This window comes from Equus quagga, chromosome 12, assembly GCF_021613505.1.
Source record: "Equus quagga isolate Etosha38 chromosome 12, UCLA_HA_Equagga_1.0, whole genome shotgun sequence".
NCBI lineage: Eukaryota > Metazoa > Chordata > Mammalia > Perissodactyla > Equidae > Equus > Equus quagga.
Window position 1 is genome coordinate 38,245,598 of NC_060278.1, and position 15,582 is coordinate 38,261,179.

General features: G+C 36.6%; 1 protein-coding gene across 2 annotated transcripts in view; it reads left to right on the top strand.

The window, feature by feature from the left end:
* CNST (consortin, connexin sorting protein) overlaps window positions 1-15,582 on the top strand; it is a 114,074-nt gene that overhangs the window by 76,097 nt on the left and 22,395 nt on the right. For both annotated transcript variants that reach the window (XM_046678334.1, XM_046678335.1), the window contains exons 4-8: window positions 6,441-6,471; window positions 8,341-8,427; window positions 8,875-8,989; window positions 11,103-11,124; window positions 11,278-11,374. In XM_046678334.1, the coding sequence (XP_046534290.1) occupies window positions 6,441-6,471; window positions 8,341-8,427; window positions 8,875-8,989; window positions 11,103-11,124; window positions 11,278-11,374 (352 nt within the window). The remainder of the gene's footprint in view (window positions 1-6,440; window positions 6,472-8,340; window positions 8,428-8,874; window positions 8,990-11,102; window positions 11,125-11,277; window positions 11,375-15,582) is intronic.

A 15,582-nucleotide genomic window follows, 5' to 3' on the forward strand; every position in this document is an offset into this window, starting at 1 on the left:
GAAAGACAGAGAGAGAAAGCACATTTGGCAAAATGTCAACAATTGCCAAATCTAGGTGAAAGGTATATGGCCAATAATTTTACTATTCTTTGAACTCTCCTGTAGCATTTCAATAAAAAGTTAGAAAAAAAGACATTTGTAGTAAAGATGTAAATAGCAAGTGTAGTCAAATCTTTTCAAAGAGTTTATGTCACTGGGCTGTTGTTACATTAAAGGTGAGAAGAATGCTCTTTTCTACTGGCAGGTGATCCTACACCCAAAGCAGATAGAGTAGAAAATCACATTTTTAAGCAGGAATATGATAACTTGATCAGACCTGAAGATTATTTCATTTTTTATGTCTCAAAGTAAAATTCCACTTCTGTCTCCCAGGAACATATCAGTCTGCTGAATCCTGTAGGTTATGCTTCTTAAATATCACAGCAATCTGTCCTCCTGGCAGAGGAGCTTAGTGTGGTGGTTTATAAGTATGGGCTTCGGCTCTACCACGAGCAAGCTAAGTGACTTTCAGTTTCTTCTTCCATAAAGTTGTAAAGGACTAAATGAGCTAACGCATGTAAAGGCACTTAACATAGTGCTTGGTGCACAGTAAAAGCCAAATAAATATTAAGCATTATAACTATGTCTTCACTGTCACTAATTCAAAGATTGCTTGTGAGAAATGAAGGCTGGGAATCAGCAAAGAGATGCCGAAGCCTGCAGTAAACAGAGACATCAGGGCTGCAGGAGTCAGCTGATAGCTGCCCTCCTCAACCCAAGAGTACAAAATGTCCTCTCACCTCCCAGGGGAGACTCAACTTGGGGAGAGGTGGAGTGATGTTGTTGTTATTTTTTAAGATTGGCACCTGAGCTAACAACTGTTGCCGATCTTTTTTCTTTTCTGCTTTTTCTCCCCAAATCCCCCCAGTAGGTAGTTGGATATTTTAGTTGTGGGTCCTTCTAGTTGTGGCATGTGGGATGCTGCCTCAGCATGGCTTTATGAGTGGTGGCCATGTCCTTGCCCAGGATCTGAACTGGTGAAACCGTGGGCCGCCGAAGCGGAGCATGTGAAATTAACCACTCGGCCATGGGGCCGGCCCCTGGAGTGATGTTTTATATGTTTCAGTAATTCCTAGCACCTCACACTGTGCCTTTCGCCTGGATTCACCAGTTGTTGACATTTTGCCAAGTTTTTGCTCTCCTTCCCCTGCCCTCCGCCCCGCCACACACACATGTTTTCTATGGAAACATTTTAAAGTAATCTTCAGGCATTATATCACTTCATCCCTAATTACTTGCACATGTATTTCCCAAGAACATTTACATATCTATAGTGCCATTATCAACTCCAAGAAATTAGACATTGATACAATATTATTAAGTATACAGCCTATAGTTAGGTTGCCCTCCAATTGTTCCACAAATGTTCTTTATGAGTAATTTTCCCCTAATCCAGGATCCAGTGAAGAAGCACATAGTACATTTGGTTGTCGAGATTCTTTAGTCTTTTGTAATCCAGAATAATTGCCTGGCTTTTTTTTTTTTTTTAAACTTCATAACATTGACACTTATGAAAAGCCCAAGAATTCTAGTATAATGTCCTATACTTAGGATTTGTCTTATTATTTCTTATGATTTGATTCAGGTTAAAACATTTGGGGCAAGAATTCTGCTTAGGTAACATTGCATACCCAGTTTTCGCTCGAACTCACTGCAGTCTGGCTTTGGTCCCCACTGCTCCACCAGAATTGCCTTGTAAAAGTCACGAGTAACCTCCCTGTTGTCAAATCCAGTGGTCAGTCTTAAGTTTTCATCTTGCTGGAGCTATTAGCAGCTTTGACAAGTTGATCACATGCTCTATTTTGGAACATTTTCTTTATTTGCCTTTTGGGAGCCTTCATTCTTAGTTTTTACTTCCTACCTCATTGGCTGTGCTTTCTCTGGCTCCTTGTTGAGTCCTCCAAATTTTACTAGTTTTTAAACATTCAAGTGCTTCAGGATTCAGTTCTGAACTCCAGAATTAGATATCCAGCTTCCTGAGATGTCTAATGGGCATTTCAAACTTAAGATGTCCAAAATTGAACTTTTATTTTTCTGCCAAATCTACTGCTTCCCTAATCTTCCCCCTTTTGTTAAATGGCAAGTCCATCCCTCCAGTCGCTGAGACCAGATACTTTGGAGTCATCTTTCACTTTCTTTTCCCCACATCCAAATCCAGTCAGCAAGACCTACAGACCTACTTCAAAATATATCCAGAATCTGATCTCTTCTTACCTCCTCCATTGCTGCCATCTCAGTACAAGACACCATCAAATCTCACCTGGATTCCTGAATTAAACTCTTCACTGTACAAACCTCCTCGTTTCACTCTTACCTCCATTTAGTTGTTTTTTTTTTTCCCTCTACACAGCAGTCTCTGTGATCCAGATAAAATGTAAGTCAGATCATGTCGCCCCTCTGCTCAGAGCCCTCCAGTGGCTTCCTTTCTCACTCAGAGTAAAAGCCAAAACCCCTACCATGGCCTGCCAGACCCTGTGTGATCTGGCCCTGTTACCTCTTAGATCTTAATTGCTAAAACTCTCCTTCTTCTTCCCTCCTTTCAAGGTACACTGGCCTCCTAGCACCTCCTCAGACAGACCAAGGCTGTTCCTACTGCAGGGTCTTTAGTATCTCCTTTCTTCCCTTTCTCAGGAAGCCACTAGAGAACGTGCTCCACCCAAACAAGAGAGTTAACCAAAGAATAGGAAGATGTGAGATCCAGGAAATTAGGGATGTTACCCAGGAGAGAGGTGAAGGGAATCTCTAGGTGAAGGGAGATTAGATGACAGCTATGTACCAGGAAAGAAGAGGGTAACCTGTCCTATTTAAACCAGATCAGAAGAGTCTGAAGAGAGGCTTTAAATCATTTTCTTGTTTCTGAACATTTGATGTGTCTCAGTATATTGAGAGAAATTTAGACTCTTGATGGAGTGTTTGGAGTTGTGTAAGTGAGAAGTGCTTGGAAAACTATGCACACACACACACACACAAAAAAAAAGGAAAAGAAAAAAAGTAACTCCATGGAAAACAAAAAGTTTTCAGGAAAGGAAACATAATAATAGTTTGGTTCATGCTAAGGTAAACATTAAATGTTTATCTACCCATTACTACAATATAACAGTGTGGCCAGGGTGAGCATGTGAGAGAAAGTGTGTGTGTTTGTAGGGTTAGCGTAGTGGAGGAGCAAAGGACTCAATCCTCATCTTCTGCAAAAACTGGAAATAGCAAGTATAACCATAATGTTTAGAGATACAGAAGTTAGGGGGAAAAAAACAAAAAACAGGTGAAAGAAATCTAAGTGCTTGCCCCTGAAGAAAGGGTATAGGGCAAGAGGAGCAGAGGCTTTCTTAACACACTTAGAGAGCTGTTGGACTCCTTAAACCAAATGCGTGCCTAATGTTGACAAACATAAGAACTAAAAAAAGACATTGATAATTCAAGCATAGGATGAGGAAAGTATCTCTGTTAAGGTGGTGACAGCGGATATGGAGAAGGATAAATTTGAACTCTTCCGAAGGAAGAATCAGTGGGACTTGGTGTAGATAGTTGAAAGGGGATGAAAGAGAAGTCAGAGGTAACTGTAGGATGTATGCTTTGAAAGGATGGTAATACCATTAACAGAAATAAAGAATTAAAGAGGGAGAACTAATTTGGGGACAATTATTTTTAAGGTGATATTATATGGATACATATGTGCTAAAGGCCATTGGAAATATGAACAATTACTTAGCTATATACTTGTATTTTAGCTCTTGGAACTCTTAAAGATTCTGTTTAAAAGTTCCTGTTCCTGGGTATGAGTAATCTTTCATACACCGACTTAGTTAATATGACTGCAGGTTAGCTTTAAGTATATGACTGAAGGCATGAACTTGTAAGGTTTTCATATAGAAGTGAAAAGAAAGACATCAAGTGCTGTGACATAGATGGTCAGTGGGCTTTTACTGAAACTAGTGTCAGAGCCAGGCAGGAAGTGGATCCACTGAGATCCTTGAAGCCACTCTGTGAGACTATGGCCAAAAGATATACCTTCCTAATTCCCTTTTTTTTGTTCCTGGTAGGTAAAAGAAGCCTGCAACCAGGATAACCTTAAAACTGCTGCCCTCCCAAAGTGATTTTCAAATTACTTTTCCACATGATTCTACTCTGCATCTTCTTCTGATTCAGACTCAGACTCAAAAACCTTTTTAAGCATTTACTGCTAGGTGCTGGGTGCTATGCTAAATACAGTCTCTCATCTAATCCTTACAGCAGCTTTGTCTCATGGAGTTGTAGGTATTATTGTCCCTGTTTTACAGATAAGGAAGCTGAGGCTTGAGAGGTCAGATGACATGTCCAGATCACAGCTGGTAATGGCAAAGCTTGGACTAGAACACAGTCAGGTTATTTACCTCCAAACCCTACATTTTTTCTACTCTACTAGGCTGCCTCCCAGATTTACACATATGGGACATCAAAGAAAATCACATCTTCTCTTGCCCTGCTAGACTTGCCAGGGTTAGGTTTGTATAGGGGGAATACCCTATATATATATTTTTTTCAAGTTGCCCTTTTACCTGGAAATGCCTTTTACTTCTGAGGCATTGGGTTTCATGACTCTGTCTTCAAGGTTGTTTTCATGGTATTGGAACTGCAACAGAAACCTGAAAGCTAACTGAGCTATATACTTATGTAGTGCCAGAAAACCTGGTTCAGAATAGGTATGGACCCTATCAAAGCTTCTTAAATAAGAGCTGTTTATAAATAACTATGTGCCAGTGATGCACAGATGCAAAAAGGCAAGGAGAATAGCTTTGAAGAGCCTGACATTAGTCTTAATGGGCAACCTGAAACTATATGTCATGTCAGTGTAGTAGGGAAATCTATGCCATGCCATAGATTTTTCACTGGTAGTTTGTAGATGAAATGTCCTTGATTTCCCTTATGTGTAACCCAGTGATGTGCTGGATCCGGCTAGTCCCACCTCATGAGAACCATATTTGGTGACATCCGTCATGTTGGTAGCTTGAAATTGGCTATGATGGGAGTATTGACACCACAGAAATGAACAAACACTAAAAATCAGAGCTCTCCTCAACACTCTGAAGCTGATTATTAAATAAACATTTATCAGCACACTACTGGTTCCAGTATATGAAATTCTCATTTTGTAGGTAAAAAAATGGTTGAATACTGATAACTTGATTTGGTTCAGACTAGTACTGTTACAACATACTATTAGAACAGTTAGCTAGTAAAAGACAAGCAGAATCTTGAAAATCAATTTATCCTTTGCAAAGTCCTCAGAGTAGAAAAGAAGTATGGAATGAAACTTTAGATTAAACTAAAAATTTACAGAGAGGTCATTGAGTCCAGTCATCTGTGTTGCTTATAGAAAAACGTTAGGTCTGTAGATTAAATTTTAAGCTAGGCACATATTTTCCTTTGAAACTATGCTGTTTCCACTGTGGGATTTGGAAAAACCATTCCTTCTTAGTGCTAGTTCATAGGTTTGACAGTACTTTATTGCTCTTTGCAGCAGCAGCTACCTGGAAAATGGAGATAAGGATCTATAAATGGAACACCTTTTTTTTTTTTTTTACTAGGAGTTTAGTAAGAATCAGTGGAAACTGCTTTAAAAGTATAAAGTTTTGATATGAATCATTCTAAATATGAGAACAGTCAGTTTATGCAGATATTTCTCAAAACAATTTGTTTTACTATTCTATTTATAAATGCTGTATCTAAATAAAAATCTAAATTAAGCATTCCAATATTTTTAGAATCAAAGAATTTTTAAATTTAAAAGTGCCTTAGAACGAATCTGGTCAGTGATCAGCCTCGACTGGCACCAGATGCTGAGTCTCTGGCTCCCATCCAGAGCCCTTTATTCTCTGCGGCACTTTGTGTATATTCCAGACTTCGTTGCTCAGCTCTTAGCACTTGGCCCAGCCTTTTCTGAAATATCAAAACAGATCCAAAAGTCAGTGTCCCATGAGGTAGTTCATAGAATATAAATGAAATCAATGGGGTTTTAAGGTCTCCTGTGACATGACATATTTCAACTTTTTAATTGACAATAAAGTCATTCTTTCACTCATGTTATACCTTTATAAGCCTCTGTAGCATTTTCCTTGTTCTTTAGAGTTCTTCTAAACTCTAATGAACTGGTGAAGTTTGCTTTAACTTGAAACAGAGTAGGAAGAGTGAAGTTGTATAAAGACCAAAGAATGTGTGTGTTTGCTCTGTTGAGAGAAGTGACTTCAGAAGTGTGCCCTGTGCCTACACAGGATTTCTTCTGGACTGGTGAATGTAGGTAAATAGGAGTTCTCTTAGTTTGATATCAAAGGCTTTCAGAACCTCACGGTCTTGATTTCTTCCAAATTTGGCTTTTCGTCCAAATGTTAATTTAACTTCCTCTGTTTTTTGGTTTTTTTTAACAGATAGCAGAGTCCTATTTCCAGGAGGAGGACTGTATCCTTTTCTTAATTACAGGAAGAAATTCGTAGAACTCTTGGAGAACTGCCCATTTTAAAAAATTGAGATTTACATGCAATAAAATGTATAGATCTTTCATTTTCTGTGGATTTTAACAGTTGTACATGCTCATGGAAACACCTCAGAAAGCAAGATGTGAGAATTTTCTGTCACTCCAGGAAATTCTCTAGAACCACTCAAATGTGACCTTCCAGAAATAAGCCTTAATTTTACCAAAATCTAAATATTTCTGTTTGGGAAGGGGAAAAAAGCACATTGCCTAAAAATGTAATTTAAAAATCCATTGGATTTTCTTTCTTTTGAATTAAACAGAAGTACAAGCCAAGTAATATTCATATTGTAGAGCCTGTCCAGCATGTTAGACACAGTAAATCTTGTGACTGTCTTATTTCAACTATGTATCTGCAAAGGGAAGATTGAATTCTTCACTAGTAATAAACAGAATAAATACTGCCAAGTGAGACTGTATGTTAACTTTTGTATGGGAAAGATTTCTTCCCTCAGTTTTACTTTTTGAGGGATGGCCCAATATATTCTGTACAGAAAGAATGTATCATAAGCATCTGTTTTTCCCCATTTGTGTGATGTCTTTTTCCTCCTCGCTCTGTTGACTTTCGCCACATCTCTGAGCAGATCGAGGGATAAGCAGTTATCACACTGAACCCTGTTGAGCAAAGTGTGGTAACAACTTCAGACAATGGCAGTTTATTGCTAAGTATGTAGGAAACCTAACTCTAGTGGAAATGAAGCTAGAACTCCTTTTTGTTTGTTTTAACCAAATAGTAAGTATGATGTAGTGCAGTGCAGACCAGCATCAGCATCCCGGGAGCTTCCTAGGTATGCAAATTCATGGGCCTTAGAATCAGAGCTTCTGGAGATCCGAGCCATGAATCTGTATTTTAGTAAGTTTTTCAGATAATTTTTATATTCAGTAAAGTTTGATAAACACAGGTATACTTTAAGTCATGGACAGAGGAAAGTGGAATTATTCTGCTTTTCCCTGGCCTCTTTTATAACCCCTGGCATATCTTTAAGGCTACATATGAGAGAGAACTGAATCTCTGACTGATCATAGGAAGGACGAAAAGCTGATCAGTGAGTTTTTCTCTTTCGTCTTTCTGGGTCAACATTTAGAACATGGCCCAAAGGAAGGCAGACAGTTGGACAATTTATTACAACCTGATATGATGCTAAATGTGTGATACAGATGGAGAAGGCAGACGTTTATAAGAAAATCTACAAAAAGGTAGACTCACATAATTGTGAAAATCAGTGTGGCAAGTTAATTAAATTTTTACGAAAGATCCATGTGAGGTTTTGTTCTGTCCTTGTTTAGGCATATAATCCTTTGGTTTTGTGGGAGAAAAGCATTCAGTGAGAAGTAAGTAAAGGATCAAGGTCAGTTACAATCAGAAACACACATTTGACTAAAGAGTAACATAGTTGCTTGACAGAAAGTAATTTAAGGAGCAGAAAAAAGGGAAACAGATTCCAGGATTCTTTATGGGTCCTATTTCCAATTAAATTATGTTAAATTGACTCTGCTTGAGATGTATCAGCAAGCAGGCATTCCTTGAGCATTGAGCATTAAAACTTTCTTTTAGTTTCTACTGTTTGCTTATAGAATGGAACCCAAGGAGCTACTCCATAATAGGCTACGCTAAAATTTACCTACTTCAAAACCCAGACACCTTACTTAAGATTTGTTTAAATTTAAAAATATTTAGAGTACTCTCATTTTTTGGTAAGCTTCAAATATCTCAACTTATATAGAACATCCTTCTTTAACTATGGGGCTAAATGTCAATAGTCTGGATTTCTATTTTCCTCAAATTTTTTGTTCAGATGAGAAAGCAATGAAATTCATTCAGCTTGAACGATTGTATCATGAGCAGTTGCTCGCAAATCTTTCTGCCATTCAAGAACAGTGGGGTGAGTACAGACTAATGTAAAACGTGGAATTATCTGCAGTCTAACAGATTGCTATCTGGAAAGTTAACTGTACTGGGTTTTGTAAATCAGGAAATAAATGTTTCTACAGTCAAGTTAATGTTACCCAAAAAGTAACATTTTTACCACAAGTCTAAGTCATTGTGAGAAAAATTTTCTCTCTTCATATCAGGGCCAAGAAAAGAGCACTGAAGTAGCTGTTTGCGTTTCTTCTGATGCCTTTGCATGCCCTACTGGCTACTTTAGTCTCTGGGATAATATTTACTTATATTGAAAAGCAGTTGCTTAGCTATTTCTAACTGTGTTAACTTTTGGGTTGTTTGAGAAGATAATTTTGCATGCTAATCCTTATCAATGGTGCATTAACTATTTTTCCCCTCCCAGATATGTTTTGTGATAGCCAGTGACTAATAAATATTTTAAATTTAGAAACAAAATGGAAAACTGCACAACCACATACAGTTACGTCTCTAAGGAATTCAGAAAAAGGATTTAATGGTGAAGATTTTGAACGGCTTGCTAAATTTTGCACAACACATCAAGAGTAAGTATATCAGTATTTGGTTAGAATGAGTTGGAATAGAATATTGAGTAAGCATTGTAGCACTGAAAATTTGAAATGCAGGATCCATTTCTTTATTAGTTTTGTTATTAACGCTGACTGGAGAAATTAATATGGATGAAATAAAGTGATTAGATTCCTTTCTCAGCTTTTATCTCAGTTTTTTACTGAATTCAGTGAAAGGTCAACTTTACGTAGGTTCAAAACACCTAAATTCCAATTTTGACCTCCTTTTGGTAAGAAATTAGGGAATTCAGATGGAAAAAATTGTGTATTCGGATTTTTTTGTTGTAGTTGTTTGCCAATGATTGTGTGTTGTAGTAAAAGCACATTTTTAAGAGTAATCTAGTACTGGAAAGTAAATGTACGATATTTAATCAGAATAATGCAGAAAGAAAACTGTATTTACCAGATTAATTTTAAATTGCTTGATTTGTATCAAAGAATTGGATGTTTAAAACTAAATTTTAGTAATAATAAAGCACTGAGATAGAGTTTTTGAATTCATTATTTGAAGACTCAGAATTCTGAAGGTGAGGGGGCATGATGGTGATTAAACCAGTGCAGGTTTCTGGATGTGCAACATGGGTCCACAGTGCAGAGGCCGAAAAACTGCATTCTGTTGATAACTTTTTCTCCTCCCTCAGAATCCCAAAAGTAAACTAAAACTCTGTTAATAATGAAACAGACTCAAGTTGTTGTTTCTTAGCTCATGTGGCAGACAGAGAATTGCTTTTGGATCTGATTATTTTGGAGACCAGCCTTGGGGGAATGATTCTAGATTCAGAAGTGATGCTCCTTCAACTCTCATGATGATGGTTACTTGTGTTTGTCAATCTGAACCTTTGAAACAGTATTTTCAAGGATTCCGCATTATAACCTAATTTCTTAGTATGTTGAATAGATTAACTTTCAAATTCATTGCGTTTTAAAATAATTGGAATCTTTTAAAATAGATCAAAGAGATTGTTTTCTTACTTTCAAACTTTTCAATATAGACACTTTGCCCAGCTCTTCCCATGGAACTGATAATTTTTTAATGTGTTACAAATGTTTTAATTATTTAAAAACAAATTTTTTTTGAACATAAAATGAGCATGGTGTTTTTATTCTTTAAATTTGAGTAATTCCCCCAAATTATTACTCTTAAATTTTTTTAGTATAAAAAAGTATTTTTGAGTTATGCGTACATTGAAGTACACAAGCTTGATGAGTTTTTACATATTCATATGTGTCTATGTAACTACCGCTTTGACCAAGATACAGAACAGTCCACCCCTTCAGAAAGCTCCTTCATGCACGTACCAAGGCAGTACCCACCCCACACACAAAGTAACCACTATCTGAGTTCTAAACAGTATATTTGCCTGTCTTTAATTTCATGGAAATGTAATCACACCATATGTAGATTTTCGTATCTACCTTCATTTGCGCATCATTATGTTTGTGTTACATGTTGTTGCGTGTAATGGTAGTTTGCTCTGTTTTATTCCTGTGGATTCATTATATGATTTTGTAGCAATTTATTTCTCTATCCTGTTGTTATCGACATTTGGATTGTTTCTGGGTTTTGAATATTATGAATAAAATGGCTATGATCATTTTTGTGCATGCCTTTTAGTGTATATATGCATTCTCTTATCTTGGGTATTCTCTAAAATATAATATTTAAAAATTACCTTTTTTGTTATCTGTTTCCATGGATGATGCCAATAAAATTATCTTCCACTATTATCTATTTTAGACTATAATGACATAAACCAAAATGTAAAAAGTATATGTGTATGAAATACTCTTTAAATACATTATTGGCAAAAGGTTAACATATGTTTTTCTCCTGGATCTCAGCATGTGTAGCTTCTTTGAGGGTTTTCAATAGTAATTGGCTATCTAAGGAGATAAACACATGATATAGTTGCACTTTGAACTCTGTGAACCAGTGGTAATGTTTCAGCGGTGGAAATGTTCTGTGCTAATATTAGAATCCAGAGAAGCTGTATTTTTTTTTAACAGCCATTTCAGTGACATTTGTTTGGAAGCAGATTGCTGCTGTAAAATTTTTTTTAATTCTTTTTTTCTCTCTTTTTTTCTCCAGTCCTCTTTTATCCGAACATAAGGTAAGAGATTGTTTCTTTGAAAATATTTTCAGGAAAAACATTGTGTCATATGGACTGTTTTAGAAAATAATGAAACCTTTGTCAAATTATTTTCAGCTTTCTAATTTAATGCAACAGTTTCCCTAAAGTTGGCTTTTTTTTTTAACTTTTTAGCTAGCAGCTGTAGAAAAGTCCCTGGGAAGGAAATGCTTTATGCCGCTAATGGTGTCTGAAGATCCAAAGGAAAGAGGAGCTACAGCCAAAGAGCCGGGTATGTTTTTAAGTTAGAGAGGGAGATAAGAGATGCCTGCCTCTTAGAATATTTTACAAGTGTTACATCTGAATTGCTGCAAAGGAGTTTTTTTGCGTATTCCTCTTCTAGACAAATAGCGAAGTGAGATTTTTTTCGTAATGTGTGACTATTTTTAGATAGCTAGTAGTAGAAATTACAAAAACTAAACTCTTACAAAAGCATAAAATTATTTCCATGTTTTTAGTAGGTGGTTATATGTATGGAACAGAATATGACAAGATTTTACAAAACTTCTCTGAAATAGAATTGGTTTTGGTGTATTCAGACATCCTTTTCTGTTTAAAAACGAACAATTATTGTATGAACCTCACCAGAAATTTGTTCTGTAAATCTCAATATTTAAAAGCTCTACATCTTGATAATTTATCTATAATATATTTTCTTCCCTTTTTTTGTTGACTAGCATATGATGTACTTTAATTTGCATTTATACATTTCTAAAGGATTTATGACATATTTTATACCATTTTGTGTCTTATGTCAAAAGTTAAAGATTTTTAGAATTTTTTTTTCTTGCAGTAGTAATGTATGTTCATTATAAAAACTTTAGAAAATAAGGATAAGCACATTTTAAGGTGTTTATTTTTCCTGATGTATGATTTTAGTACCAATCTGCATTCCTGGGCTTATGTTCCTGGGTCTGAGCACCCTGATAGTTACCAGGCAGCCTCGGGTGTTTTAACTGAGTCACCCGAAGAGATAAGATGATAAGGATGATGTCTTCAATTTAATTTGCCTTTTTCTCTTTCCAAAGTCCTTTTTTCCCCCGTAAATTTTACTTTATCCTGTTTTCTCCTGTGAAACAGATTTGGGATATTGCCTCAGGTCAATCCTACTATACTCTGCTCTTCCTGTCTCTTCTTTTCCAGTTGTTTTTATATTGGAAATCAGAGTAAACTGAGCTTCATAAAAATCTTAAAAAGGCAAAAAGTCACAAAGTAGCCACCTAGTTTGGGTATAGATGTGTCTCTGTGTCATGCACTTTGGAAAGAGTGCTATTACGGGCTGACTATTTGAATTTGACAGCAAGTGCTGGTTGCTGCCCAACGCCAGCCTGGACTACTTCTAGCTTGGCCTCTGCTCTGAGATACGTGGTGCAGATGGGGAAACTGAGACACTACGTTTAAGTCCTTGATTTGTACTTTGGTGTACAACCAGAACCTGGGTCTTCTGGTTTCTAATTGACTGCAGCGTGCTTCTGCTAAGTAAGCTGCATGGCTTATTAAAGACCTCCACAACACAGACACCTCACTAGTGACCATCTGAGGGGGGTGGTGCGGACTAAATTCTGGGGAAGGAAATCTTGCCAAGGCTGATAAAACAATATCTTTAAAGAAAAATGTCACATCTCCTGGAGTGAGTTAGTCTCCTCAGATTAGTTATTCTGTGAATAAATACATAGAGATGTAAGAATATGAGAAAAAGAGAAATATGAAAGTGTTACTGTAAATGATTTGTATTTAATGTGTCATTCTTGTTTTACCTCGTATTCCTGGTTTCTAACAATGTCTGACGTGCAGTACAATGTAGATTTTCCTTTCTCTCTACGTTCCTTGATCCTAAGCTCCTTATATAATATGTAACTTGCTATTTTTTGTGTGGTGATTAAAAGCATTGTTTCTGGAGCCAAACTTGTCTGGTTTGAATCCTGTCTCCACCTGTTACAGCTATGAGACCTTAGGCAAGTTGCCTAACTTCTCTGTGCCTCCCTTTCCTCAGCTGCAAAATGTGGACACTAGTAGTACTTACCTCATACAATTCTTATGAGGATTAAATTAGTAATTTCATGTTAAAAGTTTGGAACAGCACCCAGCATGAGGTCGGAACTCAGCATGTGCTCACTGCTCTCCCTGCTCTTCCTCCTCCTCATGCTGTCACTACCCCTACTACGTGTTCTGTCCAGGCTCTTTGTATATTGTTCGTTGCTCCTTTTCTAATAAATCTCCTATTATTAAAATCTTCAAGTTATTTACATCGTATTTTATATTTTCAAAATACTTTTATGTATATTGTTTTATTTATTCCTCTTAACAACCAATATAAGTTAGGCTGAATCATTTTAAGAAACTCAAGGAAGTTAAGTGATGTATTCAGGAACAGAACTAATTAGAATTCAAAGCCAAGCTCTAGTTTTCTGACCCTTAAGTCCATGCATTTTTATTAATTTACATTTTTATTTATTTTTATTAAGCAATACTTTACATGTAAGAATAATATGTGTTACACACACACGTTATAACAACTGATAACAAAATGAAGGCCTGTGAACTTAATACCCAACTAAGGACTAAATTATTGTTCTTTCTGTTACAACTCCCTTTGTATCCCCTGCTTTCACTGCACCCCTGAGGTAACTTATTCCGAGTTTTATATTTATTATTCCTTTCCCATTTTTATCAACTTTATTGAAGTGTAATTTCCATGCAATAACATGTACCCATTTTAAGTGTGTAATTTGATGAGTTTTGACAAATGTAGACACTCATGTGACCACTACCCCAATCAAGGTATAGAACACGCCCATCACTCCAAAATCTCCCTCCCAGTCCCCTTTGCAGCCAGTCCCTCCCACCTCCAGGCCCAGGAAGCCCAGTGCTTTTCTGTTATAGATGAATTTTCACTGGTTTAGGATTTAATATAGATAGAATTGCTCAGCATATGTTTCTGAGAGTCACCCATATTATTGTGTATATCATTAGTTCATTCCTTTTTGTTACAGAGTAGTAGTCCGTTTTTTGACTATACCACAATTTCTTTATCCATTTGTCTGTTGATAGACATTTGGGTTGTTTCCAGTTTGGGGATATCATGAATAAAACTGCTAGGAAGTCTTTTTGTGGGTATATGTTTTCATTTCTCTTGGGTAAATAATTGAGCGTAGAATCGCTGGGTCATAGGGAAGGTACATGTTTAACTTTATAAGAAACTGCCAAGCAGTTCTCCAGTGTGGCTGTACCATTTTACACCCCACCAGCAATATGTGAGAATTCCAGGTGCTCCACATCCTTGCTGACATTTAATCTTGTCGGTCTTTTTTATTTTAGTCATTTTTAGTGGATATGAAATGGTATGTCGTTGTGATTTAATTTGCTTTTCCCTGATGACTGGTTATATAAATTTTTAGTTTTGAATTAACCTCTGTAGAAGATGTACTAATTTATCTTTGTCGACATTTCAGACTTCAATTAAGTACTTTTTTTTCCAGTCTGCTAAAATAAATATTTACTGTGAAAATTTTCTTTTCAAACCTGATACCACTCAAATGTTTGTACTTAATGTTAATTAATGAGATAGTCAGAAAGTATAAGAAATAAGTGTTAATTCATGAATGCTTTAGTCCCATATCATGAGTTGTGGGGAGGATTTTTCCCTAAAGAGCACTCATGGAGGGATGGGAGATAAAAGAATAACTCGAAGGCATGTATATTTGTACAGAGCATGTGTTAGAACTTAGGCTAACTTCTCATTTTAGAACTACCTCTTTAATTCAGTATTTATTAAGTATTGGTCATGCACTTAGCTATTATTGCATTTTTATTTCGTCAGAGTAGGGTTTTGTTTGTTTTTATTTTTTTTACTTTATTTTTCATTTTTCTCCCCAAAGCCCCCCAGTACATAGTTGTGTATCTTTAGTTGTGGGTCACTCTAGTTGTGGCATGTGGGATGCTTCCTCAGCATTTCTTAATGAGCGGTGCCATGTCCGCACCCAGGATCTGAACTGGTGAAACCCTGGGCCGCCGAAGTGGAGCGCGCAAACTTAACCACTCAGCCACAGGGCCAGCCCCAAAGAGTAGGGGTTTTTTTTAATGTATGTTGAATTTAATGCAATAGGGAGTAGCAAACTCACCTCACTAGATCTTTGGATTCAGGAGAGCCAATTGGCAGAAATTCATATTAATGTTAACAGAAGTATTAACAATAATATATTTTATAATATAATACATACTTGTGGAAAATTCAGAAAATATTTTTGGTTAAACACAGTGGATCAAACATTTACCTCTGCTTTTTCCTGGAACACCATTAAAACAGCAGAAAGGGATTCTTAAAAGGCAGAAACCCACAAGGACAGAACTGGCAAGGAAACAGCAGTCAATGTGACATCCAGAAAAATTTGGAGGCTGGAAAGCAGATGGATGGGTGGCAACCAGCTTAGCACACCAGAG